Below are 22,501 nucleotides of genomic sequence, written 5' to 3'. Positions count from 1 at the left end.
ACTAAAATGTCTAACTTAAAGAAGCTGAACTTCAGGAAGCTTATTGTTAATTTAGATTTGTTTTTAATTATTAGATTATTATTATATTAATTATGTAATATATTAATGTTATATTACTAGTGTTATTATTAGACTTATTGTTATTATTTGTTATTAGATTAGATTCATTATTAATTATGACTAATCATGGTTATCCATTACATAATATTGTGTTATTTGTTTATTTGCTGAGGACTTTTGTGCTATTTTTTTTAATGCAAAGATACATTTTCTGCCTTAAAAGCTTACAACATAAACTGACCTTTGGATCTTAAGTTACAATTTTCTTGTTCTAGTACCTAATTAGACAAAAATAGAGCAAGTCTGGAAAAAATGTATCAATCACATATAAGCATCAGTTTTCATTATAACTAGCTATGATAGTTTCACCTAGGAAAAACCTTTCCATGACAGGAGATTTCAGTGGACTAAGAATAACCTGAAATAAATTCTTCTTTCACTTGACCTTAAATGGGACAAGTAGAGAAACAAAACAGTACTTTAATCTTTGAACTTGAAGTATAATTGATTTCTCCTTCCTCAGGTTCCTATTTCCTGATCTTCCTGAAGAGGGCAGCACAATTCCACTATCTGTTCCTCTGCCCCAGGAAAGGAAGTCCTTTTGCACAACAAAGTCTGATTCTAGGTCAGAATCCCCAGAACCAGGGTGAGTGGAGTAAAGATGAATTGTGGGAAAAGGATTTCTCTATGTCAAGGTGCTTCTAACTGAATTCACTTGGTTACTGTGTTAGAAAAAAACATCCTTTGGTAACTGAGTGTTTGTTGATAAATCTTTCTAAATTTAGCTAGGCTCATCATCCCTAATCCCTTATCATGGTGCAAAGCTGTGTGTCTTCACATTTCCAGCAAGTCCTACAGTGCCAGAAAGAATTCTGATGTGTACCTGGCACTAGGCTTTATCCAAATTCCAAGGACCAGCCTGGCTAAATATGGAGAGTCTGTTTACTTGATAATTCTTTGGACATGTAAACCCATTAAGAAGTAATGGTGGCGGGAGCACACGCAGCACAGCCCAGGAAGTGTGGAGCTCAACCCAATGTGGCAGGAACACGACCCTGAATAGACTTCAGGGAGCCACCTGCAGCAGCAGTTCCCAAATTGCTCAACCCACAAACGCCACAGACGGCTTCAAAGGTGAGTGGGAGGGCTCAGTCTCCCTGAAGAGGGGAGCTCGGTCTGGACCTCGGCAGCAGCCACTGCAGTTGCAGCTTCCATTTTTGGAGCCCTCTCCCAAGAGCCCCTGGGGGAATTGAGTGACTGATATGAATCTCAGCCCTGAGCTGGGTCCTGACAAAGAACTCAGAAGTCAAGTAACTGGCTTGGAAAATGCCCAAAAAAGGGAAAAAGAATAAGACAATAGAAGGTTACTTTCTTGGTGAACAGGTACTTTCTTCCATCCTTTCAGATGAGGAGGAACAATATAGGTCTTCAGAGGAAGACCTAAAAGTCAAGACTTCTGCATGCAAAACATCCAAAATAAATATGCAGTGGTCTCAGGCAGTGGAAGAACTCAAAAAGGACTTTGAAAACCAAGTAAGAGCGGTAGAGGAAAAATTGGGAAGACAAATGAGAGCAATGCAAGAAAATCATGAAAAGTAAGTCAACAGCTTGCCAAAGGAGACCCAAAAAAATGCTGAAGAAATTAACACCGTAAAAAATAGAATAACTCAAATAGCAAAAGAGGCTCAAAAAGCCAATGAGGAGAAGAATGCTTTAAAAAGCAGAATTAGCCAAATGGAAAAGGAGGTTCAAAAGCTCACTGAAGAAAATAGTTCTTTAAAAATTAGAACAGAGCAGATAGAAGCTAGTGACTTTGAGAAACCAAAAAATTACAAAACAAAACTAAAAGAATGAAAAAATAGAAGATAATGTGAAATACCTCACCGGAAAAACAACTGACCTGGAAAATAGATCCAGGAGAGACAGTTTAAAAATTATGGGACTACCTGAAAGCCATGATCAAATAAAGAGCCGAGACATCATCTTTCATGAAATTATCAAGGAAAACTGCCCTAATATTCTGGAACCATAGGGTAAAATAAATATTGAAAGAATCCACCAATCACCTCCTGAAAGACATCCAAAAAGAGAAACTCTTAGGAATATTGTAGCCAAATTCCAGAGTTCCCAGGTCAAGGAGAAAATATTGCAAGCAACTAGAAAGAAACAATTAGAGTATTGTAGAAATACAATCAGGATAACACAGGATCTGGCAGCTTCTACATTAAGGGATTGAAGGTCATGGAATATGATATTCCAGAAGTCAAAGGAACTAGAAGTAAAACCAAAGAATCACCTACCCAGCAAAGCTGAGTATAATACTTCAGGGGAAAAAAATGGTCATTCAGTGATATAGAGGACTTTAAAGCATTCTTGATGAAAGTACCAGACCTGAAAAGAAAATTTGACTTTCAAACACAAGAATCAAGAGAAGCATGAAAAGGTAAACAGCAAAGAGAAATCATAAAGGACTTTCTAAAGTTGAACTGTTTACATTCCTACATGGAAAGATAATATTTGTAACTCTTGAAACTTTTTTCAGTATTTGTGTAGTTGGAGAGATTATACACACACGCACACACACACACACACACACACACACGTGTGTGTGCGTGTGTGTATAATATATATATATATATATATATATATATATATACATATAGACAGAGAGCACAGGATGAGTTGAATAAGAAGGGATGATATCTAAAAAAATAAAATTAAGGGGTGAGAGAGGAATATATTAGGAGGAGAAAGGGAGAAATGGAGTGTGGCAAATTATCACTCGTAAAAGAGGCAAGAATAAGCTTATTCAGTGGAGAAGAAAAGGGAGGAGGTGAGAAGTCTCTTCACATTTGGCTAAAAGGGAATAATATGCTCACTAAATCTGGTCTGAAAATCTGTCTTACACTACAGGAAAGTAGGGGAGAAGGGGACAAGTGTGGTGAGAGGGACAATAGAAAAGAGGGCAAATGGGAGAGGGGAGTAATTAGAAGTAAACACTTTTGGGGAGGGACAAGGTCAAATGAGAGAATAGAATAAATGGGGGGCAGGATAGGATGGAGGAAAATATAGCTAGTCTTACACAACATGACTATTATGGAAGTCTTTTGCAAAACCACACTTAGATAGCCTATATTGCATTGCTTGCCTTCTCAGTGGGGATGGGTGGGGAGGGAGGAAGGGAGAGAAGTTGGAATTCAAAGTATTAGGAACGAATATTGAGAAATGTTTTTCCATACAACTGGGAAATAAGAAGTACAGGTAATGGGGTATAGAAATCTATTTTGCCCTACAAGAAAAGAGAGAAGATGGGGATTAGGGAAGGGAGGGGTGTGATAGGAGGGAGGGCATGTTGATGGAAAGGGTAATCAAAATGCAAGATGTTATGGGGTGGGGGAGGGGAGAGATGGGGAGAAAATTTGAAACTTAAAATTTTGTAGAAATGAATATTAAAAACTAAAAATAAATAAATAAACATTTAAAGGAAAATAACTACATAGCATATTTTAAAAAAAAAGAAGAAGTAGTGGTAGCCAGGGACAATAATCAGTGAGTGGACTTTGTGCTGAAGGAATTTAATTGTGTCAATCTTGACTTCCTTGCTACAAAATGAAACCAGAAAGACAAATTTAAACCTGATGGAAGGAGTGGCTCACAGACTTCTTGAAGAGACAAAGAAAGGAGTTAATAGGGATGGTTTCATCATGCATTCAAGGTCAACAAGATCTATCATTTCATGAGACATTGGTTTTCTCACGTTGTAGTGCTCATACGTAACAACAACAGAAGGGAAGCCTGAGTTATGTTGCTGGCATTTCTCTTACTATTAGTATTTGAAAGATGCTTTCATATGGTTGTTTATAGTTGGCAGTTCTTTTGAAAGTTGTTGCTGTCCCTTTGACCACTTGCCTGTTGAGGGATAATCATTTTTCTTACTAAATTCTCCATTGCTTTGTCTTTACTAAGAGTTTCCTTTTTTCATGATAGGCTTTAAGAGCCAGAAAGCAGGCTTTACTGTCTCTTCAGCTGTAACTTTTTGATTTTCCTCCTGTCAACCCAATGTTTATAGCTATGTGGTCACAAGTTCTGGATTACTATTGCCTGTGCTATTACCTCGACTCTACCCACCGCTCTTTATGCTGTATGCCTTGGAAAATGATCGAGAAGAAGATATTTATTGGGAGTGTGTTCTTCGTCTAAACAAACAGCCAGATACTGCTCTCCTGAACTTTCTTGGTGTGCAAAGGTGAGTATTTTTTTAAGGCTAAATCAAGTAGTTTCAATAAGAGACATATTGTTCATTTCATATTTTTAATATTGAGTTATATGACCTACTCTATTTTCCTATCTTTCTTTTTCATGTTAATAATTATCATATTGATAAACAAAATACCAGTTTATAACCTTTACACTTTAAAAGTATAAATTAGACTAGGTTTAAACTGCCTTGACCTAGGTAAGGTTGTTTCATAATATATCAAAATAAATTATAACCAAATCCCCCTCTGTGCAATTATAATATTATTTATGCGTTCTACTACAACAACCCAAAACATTTTTTACGCTTGAATTACACCTATATCTGAGAAAGTTATCTTAGCCAGAGTGGGAAGAAATTAATGTACCTATGATAATATCTTTAAATAGTGTCTGCTGTAAGTAGTAACTTACAATAATAGAACTCATGGGTTCTTTTGTAGGAAATTTTGGCCAGTGACTTTGTCAATCTTTGGAGACAGTAAAAAGGTAAGTTGAATTGGGTTTGGTTTACAGGGCACATACCAGATGTGCTTTTACCTTAAAACCTGAATAATATCTGAAAAAAAAAATGGAAAACTTCAGTATCATCCTTGACTCCTCACTATTTCTCACACCCCATATCCAATCTGTTGCCAAGAACTGTTGGTTTCACCTTTGCAACATCTCTTGAATACACCTCCTGTCCTCTGACAGTGCCTCATCACCTTACACCAGGATCATTCCATTAGCCTACTGGCTGGCAAAAGTCTAACCCTACTCTATTCCATTCTCCAGGCAGCCACCAGAGTGATTTTTTTAAAGCTTAAGTCCAGCCAGTGTCACCCCATCCTTCAGATTCCAGTGGCTCCCTGTTGCCTCCAGGATTAGATACAGCATTTGGCACTCAAAGCCCTTCATAACCTATTTCCTTTCTACCTTTCCACATCTCATTAAATCCCAACTATAATCTCAACTTCTACAAAAAGCCTTTCCAAACCCCCTTTTAATTCCTAGTGTCTTTTCTCTTTTAATTATTTCCTATTGTTCCTGTATACAGCTTGTTTTTGCACATTTGTTTGCTTGTTGTCTTCTCCTATTTGATTGTGAGCTCCTTGAGGGCAAGGACTGTCCTTTTCCTCTTTTTCTGTCTCCAGCTCTTAGCACAGTACCTGGCACATAGTAGACACTTAATAGATGTGGATTGACTATTTTTTGAGTGACTTGGGAAGAAATCTTGCTTCCTCTTTAGATAGGAGTACTCTCCCTAAAGTATATGTGCATTACTAATCACCAAAAACCAGGTACTTGCCCCCAAATCAGATATCCTGTTATAACTGCAAAGAATGGTTTTCCTTTTGTTCCTCAAATACAGATGTTTTCTTGTGCAGGTTTTGCCTACAACAAAAGATGCCTGTTTTGCCTCAGCAGTAGAATGTCTACAACAGATCAGGTAATTTCCAAATTGTAATACATTACATGATTCAAAGCAGTAGTGGGTTTCTTAAATTGATAATCTGATTCTGAATTTTGAAAGATTATGATTTTACCTGAATCTCCAGATTTCTGCATTTGGCATCAAGCTGAAACTATGATTAGTGAAGCTTTCTGAGAAACATAGTTGATCCTCTATCCTAAGTCTTTATCACAAAAGTCTCCTAAAACTGTTCTCACTTTCTCTAATTTCTTACCTTTCCACACTGCACATTACTATCAAATTAGTCTTCCTAAAACATAGCTCCATTCATGGCAGTTTCTTCTCCTGTTCTAAAACTTCAGTTATTCTTTATTATCTACAAATTAAAATATAAAATCCTTTGCCTGGCCTTGAAGAACCTTCATGAACTGGCCTCAACCAACCTTTCCAACCTTACGTTTCACGCCTCTCCCTTGCATCCCCTGTATTTCAGCCATATAGATCTGCTTGTTATAATCCATTTTCCTGCCTCTGATTCATACTGTTCCTCCCATAAAAAAATTCCAACCTATCTACCACTTCTTGGCCTCTACTTATTTCCCTTCCTTTACGACCCACAACAATAAATTCAAAAGATACTTCCTTCATAAAGCCTTTCTTGATTTGTCCTCTCTCTAAGATAGAAGTAATTTGCCTTTGGAATTTTTTTATTACATCCACATTCTGCATTATATTGTAATCATTCATATATGTGCTTTATTTCTTGTGCTAAGCTAGCTCTCTGAGGATAGAGATTGTTAATCCCCCTTGCATTTGGCCTTGCACGTAGTAAGCATACAGTAAATGAATGGAAAGGTAGTACTTGACTCTTTCTGAGAAACTGGAAAACTTTACTATGAACATTTTATTTGTCCATGCAAATATAACTTAAGATTGTGTAAATGAGATCATATTTAGAGATTATATGCAAGAAAATTAAGGTTCCATATTGGTAGATGGGAGGAACTATGTTTTATTGGAGGGGAGAGATGTGTGGTCCCTTTTGTCTGATAAGAAGACATTTATTTCAAGACCTTGAACCCCAAATGTATATGATAGAATCCTGATTTTCATCTTTAGCAATTAGAAAATAGTAACATATGTCTTTTACTTTCTTATAGCACGACTTTTACCCCATCAGACAAACTTAAAGTTATCCAGCAGACTTTTGAAGAGATATCTCAAAATGTGCTTGCTACACTTGAGGAGGATTTCTTGTGGTCCATGGATGACCTGTTTCCTGTTTTCTTATATGTGGTGCTACGGGCCAGGTGACTAGCTTGACCACTCACTGTTTTAAAACTTTCGAGAAATAAGACTTTTTAAGTAGGTAGGTTGAGCACAACTGAGATTTGGCAAAATCGTGGAATAGAGAAAGTGTCTTTGACTTCCTTCCACACTTTCTTATATGCCCTGCATCTTAAGGAAAATGTTGTTTACATTACAGTCAGTCCTCAGCATTCATGAGTTTAACTTTTGCAACTTCAAGCATTCATATGACTTCATTAGTTACCTCATTTTCACTTTCATGTTGTCAACTGTCCATATTTGCAGCTATGCAAAAATGTAGACAGAAAAAATGAGAGGTATCTGCATGCAGGTATATATAACCATGAAAAAGAGGAAAGTATTTGTTCGTGAACCCGCTCCCAGAAAGTGTTAAAGTAACCTTTCAAGTGTGTGAAAAGGTATTTGAAAAAATGGAAAAGCAGCTACATTTGCAGATAAATGAGATAATGGTCACCCTGCTCTCCCACTGGAGTCTGAGCATCTGTGGCCGAACAGACAAGCTCTGCAGGGTGGGCAGTCACCCCAAGACAAGTGCCACAGAGCAGAAAAGGAGACTAGAAATGAAAGATTGTCCCTCTCCCTTTTTTACCTCTGAGTTCTAACATTACTGTTCCTGCCCCTCCCAGTCCTACTCCTTTCCCCTGAATTTTGTGGGTTATTGAAAAAATACATATTATCAGAATTAATGTTTTGGTATATGGAATTGTGCGCAGAAAAGTATATTTTCAGCAATTTCTAATGAAAAAATTACAATCTGTGGTGGTCACAGATCACCCCCTATTTCCTATAGATTGAATATATCAACATTCATTTTTTTGACTTTCATGCCATTATCTCTTAACATTACCCCCTTGAAAGTTGAGGATTAACTGTACAATGAATTCAGTCATAATTTTTTTAATCCTAAAATTCATTACATTTTTGCAATTCTTTAATCTCAGAAAAAATTTAGCTTGGTAGCAATTATCTCTAGAGAAATTGGGGCATAGAGAACTTGCAAATGTATATAATAAAATTGTCATTCCTCAAAGTTCATTTTTAATGTCTTTCTACTGCAAGAAGTAAAATACCAAAAAACTCACATTCTTTAGTAGTTCAGACACTGTCTAGGTTAAGGTGACACAGAGCAAAAGAAAACATTTTTCTTTCTATTCTGAGTTGAGGGTCAAGATATGGCACAGAGGGGAAAGTCCTGAATTTGGGATCAGAGGACCCAAATTAAAGTACTGTCTTCCATTTTCTACCTGAGTGACCTTAGGGAAAGTCACTTCACCTTTTTGGCAGAGTGGGAGGAGACAGCTTTAGTTTTCTCCTCTGAAAATGAGAGGATTGGACTAGTTGACCTGTAGGGTTGTGTCTAGCTCTAATTTTCTGATACTATTTGGTACAGTGCAGAGCTCTGGCAGTGTGAATAAGGTCATAATTTTTTATGTACCACTCTAGTGTCTCATTTTCTGTTAGGCTATTCTTTTATCATCCCATTTGGATCAAAGTAATCTCTTCTTTCTGTACCCTTTTCCTTTTTTTAATACATATTTAGAGAAGAGAATGACAATGAACACTGAATGACAGCAAATAATGTGGCACATTTTTCTCTTGACAGGATCAGGAATTTAGGATCCGAAGTACATCTCATTGAGGATCTAATGGATCCTTATCTCCAGCATGGGGAACAGGGAATCATGTTCACTACCTTGAAGGTGAGTGGATTTCCCCTTTTTATAATATGCATTTTATATGTATTTTATAATATATATATAGTACCTTTTATAATACGTATAATATGTCACTCATTTTCTGCATTAAAATATGATCTTTGACTATGTCCTTTTTTAAAATAAAGGCTTCATAGCAGTGAGAATTAAATAAAAGATGAATGTCATTAAAATAAAGGATGGAAGAGCAAAACGTTAACTTTTCTGATACTTAAAACTTTACCCTGGTGGCAATATTGAAGGTACCAGGTGTTGGTTCTCATTTGTCACTCCTTGTCCAAGGAGCTCAGAGCACTTTTGCTAACTAAATTGTTTTATATGTGTTAGACCCTTATAAATTAACTGTGTAACTGTACAGTAAAAGTATAGTGAAATCTTCCTATATAGCTCCAGAAAATGCTCAGAAATTTCAGGGTGGCATAGTAGAATTTTGGCAAAGCTCAAGAATTGAGCCATGTTTTCTCCTACTGCCGTCTATTCACTCTTGTCCTGCATTGGTGGTTCTCTGACCCTGTGGGACCCTTGGAGGCTGCCAGAACCACCTGAGAATTCTACTTGTAAGGTACCTAGTAGAATGGAAAAAAGTCACCTAAACTTGGTCCCAGAGGTGGCCAGATCTACACCTGAGCTGCGTGAGAGTAGATTTTTTTCCACTGAGGATAAGGTAAAAGTACAAATAAGTCCATTTTCTGAGAATATAACCTCTCTCTATTCCATTCCCCAGACTGGAATTTTGAGGTAGTTAAAAATTAGGTGTTTATTTGAACTTCAAACCTTTACTCATTGAGGTGTCTACTGCATGTGGGCACCCAAATAAATGCATCCCGACCCATAAGATAGATGTCTGAAGAGTCAGATGTCAGACTGACCAGGAGGTGAGGGCCCTGGGTCTTAAAGTAAGTGAAGGTGCGGTGTTCCTCACTCCATTTGATCTGATTTCCCATCCCTGATGTCATAAGCAGAGAAGATGCCAAGGATTGGTCAAGTGAAGCCCTTGAAGCTTCTACAAGTTCTGCAAGCACAGGGCATAGAATCAACTGGTAATTTACAAAAAATGGCAGGAAATATAGCATTCCTGGAGTAGAGGTAGCCTGCTACAAGAGAAGCCAAACTTTAAAAGGAGTTAAAAGGAGTCTGGGGGTAGGGGGGAGAATTAGACCTACTGTAACTGTTTTGAAAATCCACATCTGTCCTTACCATGTGATTTAATATTAAGCCAGTATAGTCACAATAGTTCATTTAGCTTCCAAAAGTATTTTGTATATTCATTTCATTTTATAATAATCATAGCCATGTGAGATAAGTTGTACAACTATTATCTCCATTTTATAGATAAAAAAAAATTATGCCTCGGAGAAGCTATGACTTGCCCAATGTCACATAGCTAATAAGTGGTAGATGTGGGATTCAAACCCATGTCTTCTGATGTCATATTCAGTCCTTTTTTTCCCATGCTACCTATTGTGCCATAGACAGCTATGTCCCTTCCTCATCTTCAAAAAATCAGCAGTCATTTTCCACACAATCTAATCTGTACCAGCACTGTCAAACTGAGCGCTGTCCTCAAGGGATTTGTGTATTTGTAGCACAGATAAATTCATGGAGCTTATATAACCCATTAGGAGGTATGACATATAATCTAGAATGTAGTGTGATGGAAGTGCAGAAGAGAGGTAAAGAGAACTCCGAGAGGTGGCAGAGGAGATACTCCTTCACAGAGAGGGCTTGTTGTAGTCTTTGGGAGAGAAGTGGCAGTTGAGCTCAACTCTATAAAGATATAAGTGGGCAACAGAAACCTGATGTGTGAAAGCATTCCAGACATAGGGTATGATGGGAGTAGAGGGTTCCCCCCCCAAAAAAAAAAATAATAGAATCTGTAGAGGGCACCAAGAGTCATCCTGCTCCAGTAGAGGGAAGAATGTGAAAATAAGACAGGAAAGTCAGGACAGTGCCAGCTTGTGGAGGGCTTTGAATTACAGATAAGGCGTCCTAACTTGATTTAGGGAATAATAGGGAGCCTTTGAAGGGTTGTGAGCAGAGAACTGATGGGACCACATCTGTCTGCAAAGATGACTAATCTGGAAGTGGTGTGCAGGCTGCATTGGAGTAAAGAGAGATGACAGTTAAGTTGTTCTCTGCACAAGCCAGATGATAACCAGAGCCTGTGGCCATAGGCAGAAAGAGGCCATGGGCAAGAGTTCCTGTGGCCAGAGACACAGAAAGACTCATAACTCATTGATTGGAGGCAGGTGAGAGTCCAGAGAGCACCAAGAGTTCACATGGAAGAATTAGGTGAATGGCGATCCCCTGACAGAAATAATTAAACTAGAAAAAGGAGAGCAGGTTTTAGGGGAGAAATAGGAAGTTTGCATTTTCCTCTGTCAAGGTGCCATTCATGTAAAGATGATTCAAGTACTTATAAATCTGTTCTAGAATAGAACAGGAGCTGTATTAGGAGGGCAGGAGAGGAGGAAGAGTTCAGATCAAACTCCCTGTAGTGAAGTAGGAGATGAGCAAGTAGGCAACTTAATCTGAAATTCCCTTCCTGCAAATTTTGACAGCCTTTCAACTTGGTGACTAAAGCAGTGCTCACTACAGCTTAATCTGAACCACTTGATGTTTTGGTACTGAGATAATTTAATGGCAACTTTTAGATAATTGATGCACCCAGAGAGCCCTGCTATGTTTCTTACACGTGCAGTACCAAGCAGCCACGTAGGTGATGCTGACTTGGCATGCCATCCATGAACATAAATACTATCTATGTGCCATTTTGTACATGAATTCCAACATGTGACAAATGATATAGGATTTAGAACTGGAAAAGCATTTAAAGGTCATCTAGTCCACCCTCACCCCTCTCCTCCTTTGCAGATGAAACTGAGGCCTGGAAAAGCTAAGTCACTTGCCCAAGATCCCCTAGTGAGTACCCAGTAAAGTAGGCTCTCAGGGAGACCTCCTTCCTCCAAATGGAACTTTTTATGTTGCCCGACTTTGAGATTTAATGTTTTATTTTAGGGGTTATTCTGAGAAAAAAGATCAATTAAGGGAATGGAAAATAATTTATTTAGGTTTTTATTTCTTTTTGCCTAGTTTGGAATAATAACCTTCCCCATCCTTTCTTTTCTTTCTCCATACATTCTTTACATTGCTGCCCAGATGATTTTCCCAATTCTAGTCATGTCCTTTCCTCCACTTAGAAATCTTCTATGGCCCCCTATCACTTAAGGAATAAGGTCTGAACTCCTGGTCCTGACGTTTCAGTGCCCTCCAGTTTTCCTCCAGGTCTACCCTTCTGACCTTGTTTCATGTTAACCCTGTTCATGTATTCTTAGAGTCTAGATAAAGTATCCTGTGCCCTCCAATCTCATCCTGACCTCCCCCACCTCCATGAGTTTGGTCTTGCTGCCTTCCATGTCCATAATGGTTTTCTCTGCCTCCCTCACCTCAGCCTCTTAAAGTCACTGTCTCCTTTTGAGGTCCTGCTTCAATGCGATGTCTTCAATGAAGTTGTCCTTGATCCCTACTGCCTTTCTTCCTTCTCATATTCCTCCCAACATTTTGCCTGTACTTGTCCTTTCCACTTCTTTCATTTACCTTCTCCCACAGATGTCTGTGTACATCCCCTTTTCCTCTTTCATGAGAGGCAAGACTGGGATCTGTGTTTTATATCTAGGTAGTTTTCTGTGCCTAGGTGTTTGATCATGTTTATTGAATAGAATTAGACTCCTCCCTAGAGATTTTGTAAATCCTAAAGTGAATATAAGTAACTATACTAGAGGCTTGCTGTGGCACTGCCTCCAAGGTCCATGAAGAACCAGTAAGTCCTGGTGCTGGGATCAGAGCCTAGATTTCCTCATTCCAAGTCTGGTGCGTTTTCCACTCTGCCATGCAGCTGGTCCCTAAAATGCAGGACTTGGATGAGGTGGTCTCATGTGTCCATTCCAGTGCTCAAATCCTGCAATTCTCATTTAGGTCCTGATTCTGCCATTAACTAGCTATGTGACGTTGAGAAAATCAGTCCTTCAGAATCTCAATTTCCTCATCTGCAAAACAAGGATGATACTATGGCAATTTCACAAGGTCGTTAAGATGAAATGAAATTGTCTTTGTGCAGTGTAAAGTTGAATACCATAGAGACATGAGCTGTTATTCCTCTCCTACCTGAAAAAGTTATACAAGATTGCAGTTAACAAATGTTTTGGAGATAGGACTCATGTTTCCAATATTCAAACCTGATTTTTTTTTCAGGCATGTTACTATCAGATCCAGCGTGAAAAGCTCAACTGAAGCCCCATCAACCTGAAAACTGGACTGTCTGTGGAGCAGAGTACTGCAGCACCATCTAAAGTCTTCACCCAGCATAGCTGAGAACGTCACAAAAATGAGAAAGGCCTAATGTCCTTTATCCTGTTTATCACTTCTGAGCCCTATTGACTGGTCAGAGCCCTGAGACCCTGGGAGTGGTAGAGGTGGTAGAAACAGTGATTGAGAATTGGTAGAATTTTAATGAAATATCATCTGATAGCAAGTTCCAAAAAAGCAAACAAGCTTCTGGGGTTAAAACAACAATGACAGAATTCCACTATTACCTTTCTTAAAGTATAAGTCTTGCTATTATGTTTGTGATGGAAGACTTGGTCTCAGGATGTAGTTCTTGATGTCCTTGAGAAGTTTATGAATACCCTGAGTTTCTAATCTTCTTGACTCTGTTTGCGGTGACTCTGAATCCCTTCTCAAGAATCAGTTGTACCTTCAAACCACACTTTGCCTTCTTAAATTCTTTTCAATTATGTATTTACTGAGAGGAAAAAGAATTTTAGCCTGCACTTTTGACATTTCTAAGGTTTGTCACTGGAACACACATGCATGATGGGAAAGGTTCTGTGTGATAGCTACTGTACTCCTATCCATTAATTATGAGAAGCACGAAAGTAAATTTCCTGTCTTTTGGATAGAAAGAATGGAAATTTTGTCTCCATTTCCTTACCATCCTCCCAGTAATGATGGCATTAACTGAAATGCAAACACTAATTGAGATGCTGTGAAACCTCATTGATCCTACAGGCGACAGCTGCTTTGCAGGGCCTGAGAATGAGAGCTGGAGAGCTTTGACTTCAGGCTGCTAGCATAGCATGTATCATGGGACTAAAGTATGCTGACAATGAAAGGCGCTGTCACCAAGCTGGGGGAGGTGAGACTGCCACCACCCCTCCCGCGTCCCCATCCTTCACACGGACTCACAGGGAAGAAAAATCAGACTTGATTTTTCTGATTTCAGAAGTATTATCACACAAGACTCTCAGTGTTTTTGTTTTTTAAGCCTGCCCACTTGTGGTTTAAAGTTATTGGGTTCTGGTGTGTGATGAACACCAGTGGCCCTTTCGAATCCATTTGGTGCTTTTCTGTGTCATGTCCCTTACACACGAAGGGCAGGGATTGAAGACGTCCCTCTGGCCTATGTCACGTAGCGCAGAGGAGCCTGATCAGTTTTGGAAAATGGAATCATGGTTTGTGCTCTCTTACTTTATCAGTCAAAACAACTGTTTGTTAAAATACTGTTTGGGAATGCTGGCTGTAATGTAGCAGCAGTTTTCATAATAAAACATGTTCATCTTTCTGAAGTCGTTTTGTGATTGGTACCTAGTACCTGAATCATACTAGCATTTGTGAACACTGGACCACCAGCCAAGAACCAGCCCTTCTCCCCTTCTGTCTCCTTTGCCAGCAAGAAACTTAACTTTTTATGTAACTGTAACTTTCTGATAGCCTGTTAGTACGAGATTCCCTAGAATTTTTCTGAGCTAAATTTCTGAAAAACTTAGAATCACATGTCTGAAATCAGTTTTTATAAACTTCCAGCTCTCCTAAATATAGGTTGTATACCTCATCAAAAAGCCAAATATTATTTCCTGGAATCTTGTTATAGGAAGAGTATGTTAATTTGTCAGCACTAAAATCAGCCTTGCAGAATAGAGAAATGGGCTATGAAACAGCAGGAAGAGAAATCTGAAAAATGGATAAGCCCAAGTAGTGATGGATCGTCATAATTCAAATAAGGACTGTTTAGTACTTCACCTCTTCGTCTTCCTCATTCCTGAATTGACCAGGAGTTTTCTAGTAACAGATGATACAGCCCCAAGAATGATGAAAACTAAGTGCCGCATTCCATGTACAAGTTTCTAATATGTTAGAGATTTCTGAAAAACAGCCATTTGATAAATGTCAGTAAGTGATACGCTCCCCTGCTATGTCAGTGACACATGCAAGGTGAAAACACAAAATTTCTAAACTTCAGAGGTTTTTTTAAGATTTTTCATGTTCTGTCTTTAGGAATACAACAAAATAAAGTGCGATTGACTGTTTCCCCAGGTCCTCACATTAAAAAGTACCTAGGGTACCTTGTCTCATGCAGGATAGTACAAAGGTAAGCAGGAAATTAGAGGGTGTGGATAGATCAGCAGTAATCTCAACAAATACTTAATGCCATTTTTTTAAAAAGTTCTATTGAGGCCTTTTGTGTTTTAAACTGATTGTTTCTGACGTATGCACTCCCAAATGAAGTGCATTGTCACAAGGGAAATGTTATGCAAAACCAACTGAGAATGACTGTGTCTGACCATTTATACAGCATTCTGCACCCTTAGCTCCCTACTTCTCTCCTGAGAGGAGGGACCTATGCCTTCTCTGTTCTGTAGGGCTATATCTGATCATCACACTTAATCTTAGTGTAGCTGAGTTGTCATTCTATGTAGATTATTATAGCTGTGATGTCTGTGATGTTTCTTTTACGGCATCTACTTCATTTGTGGCATACCAGTTTTTCATCTTGTCCCGTTTCTCCGAATTCTCCGTGTTCATCATTTCTTTGAGCAGAATATTCCATTCTGTTCATAGACCACAGCTCAGTTGGCCATTCCCCCAAGGAGGATCATCCACTTTGTGCGAGGTAATAAAGGGCCTGAGAAGACGTGATCAGATCTCATTTTACATATGAACAAGGAAAGCAAAGGAAAGAAGACCAAGTGAAATGCTACACCCTGATAATCATAGCTGACATACCTAGCAAACATTTGAGAAGGGCTCTGTGAACATGATTCCTCAGGAACCCATGTTCTATTTGGTCATTCAACTAGCATTGATTAAGTACTACACAGAATTGCAGAAAGCCAGTTCCCAAGGCCCGGCTTCAAGTTCTGCCTCTGACACAGATCTTCTGTATGACCTCTAGACAACTCTTACCCTAAGACTGACTTTCAGAGCCACTTTTGATCTGTATTGGTACAGAATTTTCTCATCAAGAGTCCCCATAGCAATGAAGTTATAGATTGTCTTCCCCAAACCATCCCCCCCAAAAAGAAAAATGTCCCATGGACTGTGCTAGGTCTTAAGAATACCTATGCAAAAAAAATTGAATCCCTGCTGGGGAGTAGTGACCAGGGAAGGGAGCTTTTGTCTAAGAAAGTGCAGGAATCATGAATGAAGCCAGAACCATAAGGCAATTTGCCATGTCCTGTGTGATAGTAGGGGAACATTTGATGATTTTTTTCCTTCAGGAAGAAGTGAGAAAAATGAGGGTGAGGTCAGAGAACAAGTAGGTATGGCAACAGATATCAAAAGGTCCATGCTGGCTAGAGAGCTAGAGAAGGAGGAAAGGACTAAGCATTTATTAAATACCTACTGTGTTCCAGACATTTTACGATTACTGTTTGCTCCTCACAACAACTCTGGGAGGTAAGTGCTGCTGTTATTCTCGTTTTACAGTTGAAAGAGGCTGAGAGGTTAAGTGAGCCTAGGGTCACAAAGCTAGGAAGTGTCAGGTGTCAGGTCTGATTTTAACTCAGGTCTTCCTGACCTTCCAGGCCTAGCACTATATCCACTGGCTCACCAAGTGTGTCTAAAGGCCACCTGGCTAAGTCCTGGTGGTCGGGTAGATGAAATAGAGCACAGTCTGAGGTTGGTTAGATACAAAAGACTGAGCCGTCTTGATTTACCCTCCAATTCAATGTAACTGCCACAGGGTGAACCCCCAAACTGTACAGATTAGTTAGATTGGGGGAGGCGGGGAGGGATGGTGCAGTTTTAGGGGATATATAGGTTAAGTAAATAAATACAAGACAATTTGACAGGCTAAGGAGTTGGGGGTGCAATTAAGAATTAGAGAAGGCTTTGTAAAGGTTAAAGGGAATGCATTTTGGACCTTGGGGATAATTTGGCCGAATGGAATGGCAGCGATTGATAGAATGTCACTTTGTCATCTCTCTTGTCCATTTTTTCTGTACAGCTAGAGAGAATTCTGTCTGCTTCTAAGTTAAAATTCCCACTGAGTGCAAGCTAAAAAAAAAAAAAAAAAGACTTTCTGACTGAAGAGAAATGGGCTAAATGTTCGTTTGAGTTCAGAGCAGTAGCTAATGGGTACAGAAGGGATTATTTCTGATGGACAGCAGTCATTAGCTGCCGGGAATCCTAGGATTAGATATGCATCAGGAACAAGATTTCGCCTCTGTAGGTTAGCCTTATCACCAAGGTGATAAAGCTTTTTTTCATGTCCTCCCTTTGTGGTTTCTTAAGAAAGGAACAAGATGAAATAAACGAAAAAACAAAGTTCTGTGACTGCCACAAATTTTCTCCTTATGTTAAAAACCCACATTTTCTAAATATGTTCCTATAATGCTAGGATAAGGGATAACGAGACTTGTTTACACTTAGATGTGCTAGGCAATTGAGGGGAGAAAATAATAAATGGAAAGGGGAAACACATTAACGTAGAGACAGAAGTTCAAAAGACTTGTTAAAGCAAGAAATGCTTCTGGTTTTCCTTTTGCCAGTAGTTTTGAGGCCAGGTTTCTGTGGATTAGTATGAAGAGGATGTTCTGAGATTAGCTGGGGCAGTGAGGTGACTGGCTCCTAATAACTCAGAAGGATTTTTCACTAAAGCTTTTCTCCAGGAGAGGACTACTAGCATTGTGCCAGCAGCATGTAATTCACCCAGGTAAGAGAGTATACCAAATGTTCTGCTAATGTGTGAGGTGATGCTTCCAGTCTTTTATAAATGTGAGGTTCACCCCTACTGGTAGCTGCTGCCGGTAGAATTCTAGTTAAATGAAACCTGCTGAGAACTAGATCCTGTCTTTGGGATGACTTGGGAAGGACAGATTTGGCTGTGAAAAAAACTGTTTCTTAAGAAAAGGATAACAAATTGTCACAGATTGAGTGATGAATAGGGAAGAGAACTGACATCAGTCCATTGGCCTGTAGTAATTTCCCTCCTGCAAGTTTGTAAGTATTTTTCCAAACATATCTAATGGGCCAAAGTAGAAAGCATTTTAAGAAAATGTGCATGGTAGTGAACAAGAGAGGTAGTTTAAAAAAAGACATTTCATCAAATTTTGAAAACAAATATTAGTGATTAAAAATGTTTAGTGCTTCTTGTGAGAAGCACCTCTCAGGAATCAGCAGCATCTGGCCAAAAAAAAAAAAAAAAAGAATTCAACAAACCCATAAGTTCACACCCTTAAGGAGTTTGTTTGCAATTTTCAATAAAAGAATGCTCATCAAATATAAATGGCTAGAATACAAGTTAGTCACAGGCAAATGGGGAGGATGAAGGCACGATAGACTGGCAGGAGAAAGATGGCTGAAACCATACTAAACAAGAACTGACTGCTTCTCCTAGATTACTATTAGTTGGAAACTTTATTTCATTAGGTATCATCTAGAACTATTCGCAAAAATAGATTGTAAACATGGCATTTTGTTAGGTTGTACCCTCAAAGCTAACACAAAGCCTTCACTTTTATCACATTATAAATTATAATTTAAAAGATTTATTGGGAGAAAGGAAGGAAAGAAAGGAAAAGAAATCAGACAATTGTGCTGGTGTAGCTGTAGGGGCTTTAACAGTGGAAAGAACTGCACTGGATTCACCCCTGGTGTTGGTCCAGGGTCACCAACATTGAAGGTTAGACAGAGGCTGCAGAAAGGACTTCTGGTGAAGCACACTCCATCCCAACGGCACGTCATAGTCCTCTGTCAAGCCACAAACCAAACACTGCATCATGACTGTGATCAATAGATTTGTCAAGTCACACCTCTCCTCAGAATCTTCCAGAAAGAAATCCTTCTACATCTATTATTTTGATATTTCCTTCCCCTTCTTCCCTCCCACCTCCTCCACAACACCCAATTACTCACAGTGTACACTGCACACAGTAAGTGGTCAGTAAAGATGTAAGAAAGAGAGAGAGAAGTTTGGGTTTTTTTAATGTGGTTAAGGGGCTGGAAATAAACACAGGAGTAGGTGCTACCCTTGGAATCTCCCTCTGTCCCTCTCTTTTTGTCTGGACTTGTGATTTCATTGGCATAAGGATGTCTTAGTGGGGAAAGCTTCTTTACCAATATATATCAGCAACTGATCTGTAACACAGGCTTAGAAAGTTTGCTGAAGTCACTGAGAGGTTATGTACAGGGTCTGCAGGACTTGAGGGAAGGCTGATCTCTTCCCTTTGCCATGCTGTCTCATAAGTCATAGAAAGTCTTGGTTATGTCTCTCTGAAACAACCAAAGATCCTCAGTCCTGCCTCCTCTCTGGGTTGGGGTGAGTGACTTTCATCTCACTTTAGGGGTGTTGTCTGTGGAGGTTCTAGGTTTTAACTCATGAGAGTTGGAGGACAGCAAGAACCACAGAGAACTTTTATTGAATGGAGATAACTTCATGCAACAATATAAATGGAAAGAACAAAAACCGAAACTTAATGCTCTGTAATTCTAATTACCTAGAAGCATGACTTTGGAGATGAATTGAGAAAATGCATCTCCCTCCCTTCTTTGCAGAGGTGGGAGAGTATGAGTGTAGAGTCCTGCATACACTGGCATTCTCAATTGATGTTGGTTTCTCTAAATGGCTTTTTCCTTTCCTTTTTTTTTTTCTTGTTCCTTTTTGGGTAAAGGAATGGCTTCGGTCTTGGAAAAGGGAGGAGGGATAAAGTTGAAAATGGAGGTGATATAAAAACAAAAAATATTTTTAAAAAAACATATAAAACAATTACTACTCACTCTAAATCCCCATAAGGATTCTTCATAATTAATTGATATTGGGAATCAGTGACATCTTGTGCTTCCATTTGCTTTCCATGTTTAGCAGCCTATCAGCACACTGTATCAGCCTATAGCATTCAATGGGCAGGTAACTGAATTCACCTTCCAGTGACCAAACAGTAGTTGGTATATTTAGATACTTACTTTTTACTGTTGCTTTACTGCCTAGAGTCAAGAAGACCTGAGTTCAAATTCAGCCTCAGACACTTACTAGCTTTATGATCCTGGGCAAGTCACTTAACCCTGTTTGCCTCAGTTTCCTCATCTGTAGAATGAGGTAGAGAAGGAAATGGCAAACCATTCCAGTGTCTTTGACAAGAAAACCCCAAATGGGGTCACAAAGAGTCAGTCATAACTGAATTTTTTTTTTTTTACTATACAGCATAACTGTAAGTATTAAAGGTAGACTAGGTAATTCACACACAGAAGGTAACCATTTCTTTGCTTTGACATCTCTGTCAGTCAGGCTCCTAACTTTCCATTCATTAATTTGAAGACTTATTGTACTTCCTGGTATATGCTTTTTAAAATGATTTTATTAAATTATTTTTTAAAAACATTATTGAACGTCCGAGGTCTGGGCAATTGAAATATAACATTTGAGTTTTTAAAAATAGCTATCTGACATGCAGCCTAAGATGTCTAAAGCTAAAAGGGCAATTATTGGGGAATTGCAAAGAAACTTGAGGTAGCAATGGTGTCGGCCTTGAGATAGCTAGCTGGCTGGGGCAGGCAACAGCAGCTGATAGCTAGCAGGAAGAACTAGTTGTGATTGACGTCACTGACACATCATCGAAGTCAAATCCATGGAACCTTATCCAGTCACTGCTGCAGAGGCAAGGAGCTGGCCAATGAGATGATCCAGAAGCAACAAAAAATAATTTTAATGTATAGTTATTCCTCTGAGTTATATTTTGCTAGTATAGTTAAAGGAAATCCTTGAGTTCTTTGGTGGGTCTTTATTTTTTTTACAAATTTGTTTTTAGTTTTCAAAAATTCATTTCCATAAGTTTTAAATTTTCTCTGCCTCTCTCCTCTCCCCAAGATGGCATGCAATCCAATATAGGTTCTACATATACATTCTTATTAAACATATTTTCACATTCTTTCGAGGCTTTTTAAAGTATTATTTCATTTTTGACAATTTGGATATAGAGTCTGTCCTGAATGAGGGCTTGAGTAAAGGTTCTATTTCCCTTCCCAAGTGCCGTATAGGGGCATCTAGGGTGGAGTGGGAGAGTGCCCCTTCTAGAAGATAAGCACAGCTTAAATGAGAAATTCAGATCTGAAAATGAATCGATTCAATTTTAGGCTTCAATGAGCACTAACAGTGGGCCAAAATCCTATTGTATTTTAAAAGTTTAATATAAATGGGATGCCCACAATATAAGATAATTTTGCTAAGGATTTAGTTAAAACTAGACATCTTTATTTTCATTGTTTATTTTCAATTTTCACCAGTTATTTAGTCAAATCTTACCAGGGAACAAACATATGGTAGAAAATGTTTATTCTTATATAATCACTCTACCTTAAATTTAAGAGTTTAAAAAGTTTAATTATCATAGCCAACTCCACAAGCATTTATCAAGCACCTATTTTGTGCCAGGCATGGTGCTACAATGGGATATAAAGAAAAGTGAAAACAGATCTTGCCCTCCAAGAGCTCACAGTGTAAAAGGGGAATCACCAGGAAAACAACTGGGTGCAAACAAGATGTATATGGGATAAGCTGAGGGTTTTTTCAAAGAGAAATCCCTAACATGAAGGGAGACTGGGAAAGGCTTCTTGCGGGGCAGATTTTAGCTGAGACTTAAGGCAAACCAAGGAAGCCAGGAGGAGGAAGTAACAAGGGAGAGCATTTCAGGCAAGGAGGACAGCCAGTAAAAAATACACAAATCTTGGAAGACAGTCTTGTGGGAGAGAGTGAGCACAGAAGCTGGTGTGACTGCATTGAAGAATACAGGGAAGGAATAAGATCTAAAGAGGCTGGAGAAATGGGAAGGGGAAGGATATGATGGGTTTTAAAATCCAAACAGAAGATTTTATATTTGATCCTGGAGGGAGTATACTCAATGGGAAGAGGGTGGGTTGTATGTTTAGAACTATGCTTTAGGAAGATCACTTTGATAACTGAGTCAAGGATGGCCTAGAGTGGAGAGAGACTTAAGTCAAGAACACCAACCAACAGGCTCTTGGCATAGTCTGGGCATGAGATGATGAGGGCCTACACAATGGTATGCCAGTGCCAGAAGAAAGGAGTACTTAAGAGATGTTAGGACAATAGAAATTACAGGAGTTGGCAATAGCTTTCCATATAGGAGGTGAGAAAAAATTAGAAATTGAGAATGGCCTCTTCAATGATTTTCCCAATTCCAGTATCTTTCTTCTCTAATCCATCCTCTCCACAGCTACTAAAATAATCTTCCAAAAGCAAAGGGCTGACATGCCACTCCCCTACTCAAGAAACTACTGAGGCTCCCTATTGCCTCTAGGATAAAATATACAGCCCCTCAGCCTTGTATTATTCACAGTTTGGTTCAACCCTATGTTTCCAGACATTTCACTTTATTCCTTTGCATAGTGTTCCAGTCAAACTGGTCTTTTCTTTTTTTCCTGTACATAACATTCTATTTATCTTTCTATG

General features: G+C 38.8%; 2 protein-coding genes across 6 annotated transcripts in view; both read left to right on the top strand.

Annotated features, from left to right (window-relative positions):
• ALS2 (alsin Rho guanine nucleotide exchange factor ALS2) overlaps nt 1-14,381 on the top strand; it is a 96,490-nt gene extending 82,109 nt beyond the window's left edge. For all 5 annotated transcript variants that reach the window (XM_072617296.1, XM_072617292.1, XM_072617293.1 and 2 more), the window contains exons 28-34: nt 584-706; nt 4,130-4,306; nt 4,761-4,806; nt 5,688-5,749; nt 6,874-7,023; nt 8,646-8,742; nt 13,009-14,381. In XM_072617296.1, coding sequence (XP_072473397.1) covers nt 584-706; nt 4,130-4,306; nt 4,761-4,806; nt 5,688-5,749; nt 6,874-7,023; nt 8,646-8,742; nt 13,009-13,047 — 694 coding nt within the window. In that variant the 3' untranslated portion in view covers nt 13,048-14,381. The remainder of the gene's footprint in view (nt 1-583; nt 707-4,129; nt 4,307-4,760; nt 4,807-5,687; nt 5,750-6,873; nt 7,024-8,645; nt 8,743-13,008) is intronic.
• Nucleotides 13,900-22,501, top strand: part of MPP4 (MAGUK p55 scaffold protein 4) — a 59,174-nt gene continuing 50,572 nt past the window's right edge. The window contains exon 1 of the mRNA XM_072621511.1: nt 13,900-13,951. Within this exon, the coding sequence (XP_072477612.1) occupies nt 13,900-13,951 (52 nt within the window). The remainder of the gene's footprint in view (nt 13,952-22,501) is intronic.

This window comes from Notamacropus eugenii, chromosome 6 (genome assembly GCF_028372415.1).
Source record: "Notamacropus eugenii isolate mMacEug1 chromosome 6, mMacEug1.pri_v2, whole genome shotgun sequence".
Lineage (NCBI taxonomy): Eukaryota > Metazoa > Chordata > Mammalia > Diprotodontia > Macropodidae > Notamacropus > Notamacropus eugenii.
Note: the sequence above shows the minus strand (reverse complement) of the source record. Positions and strands in the feature narration are given on the sequence as shown.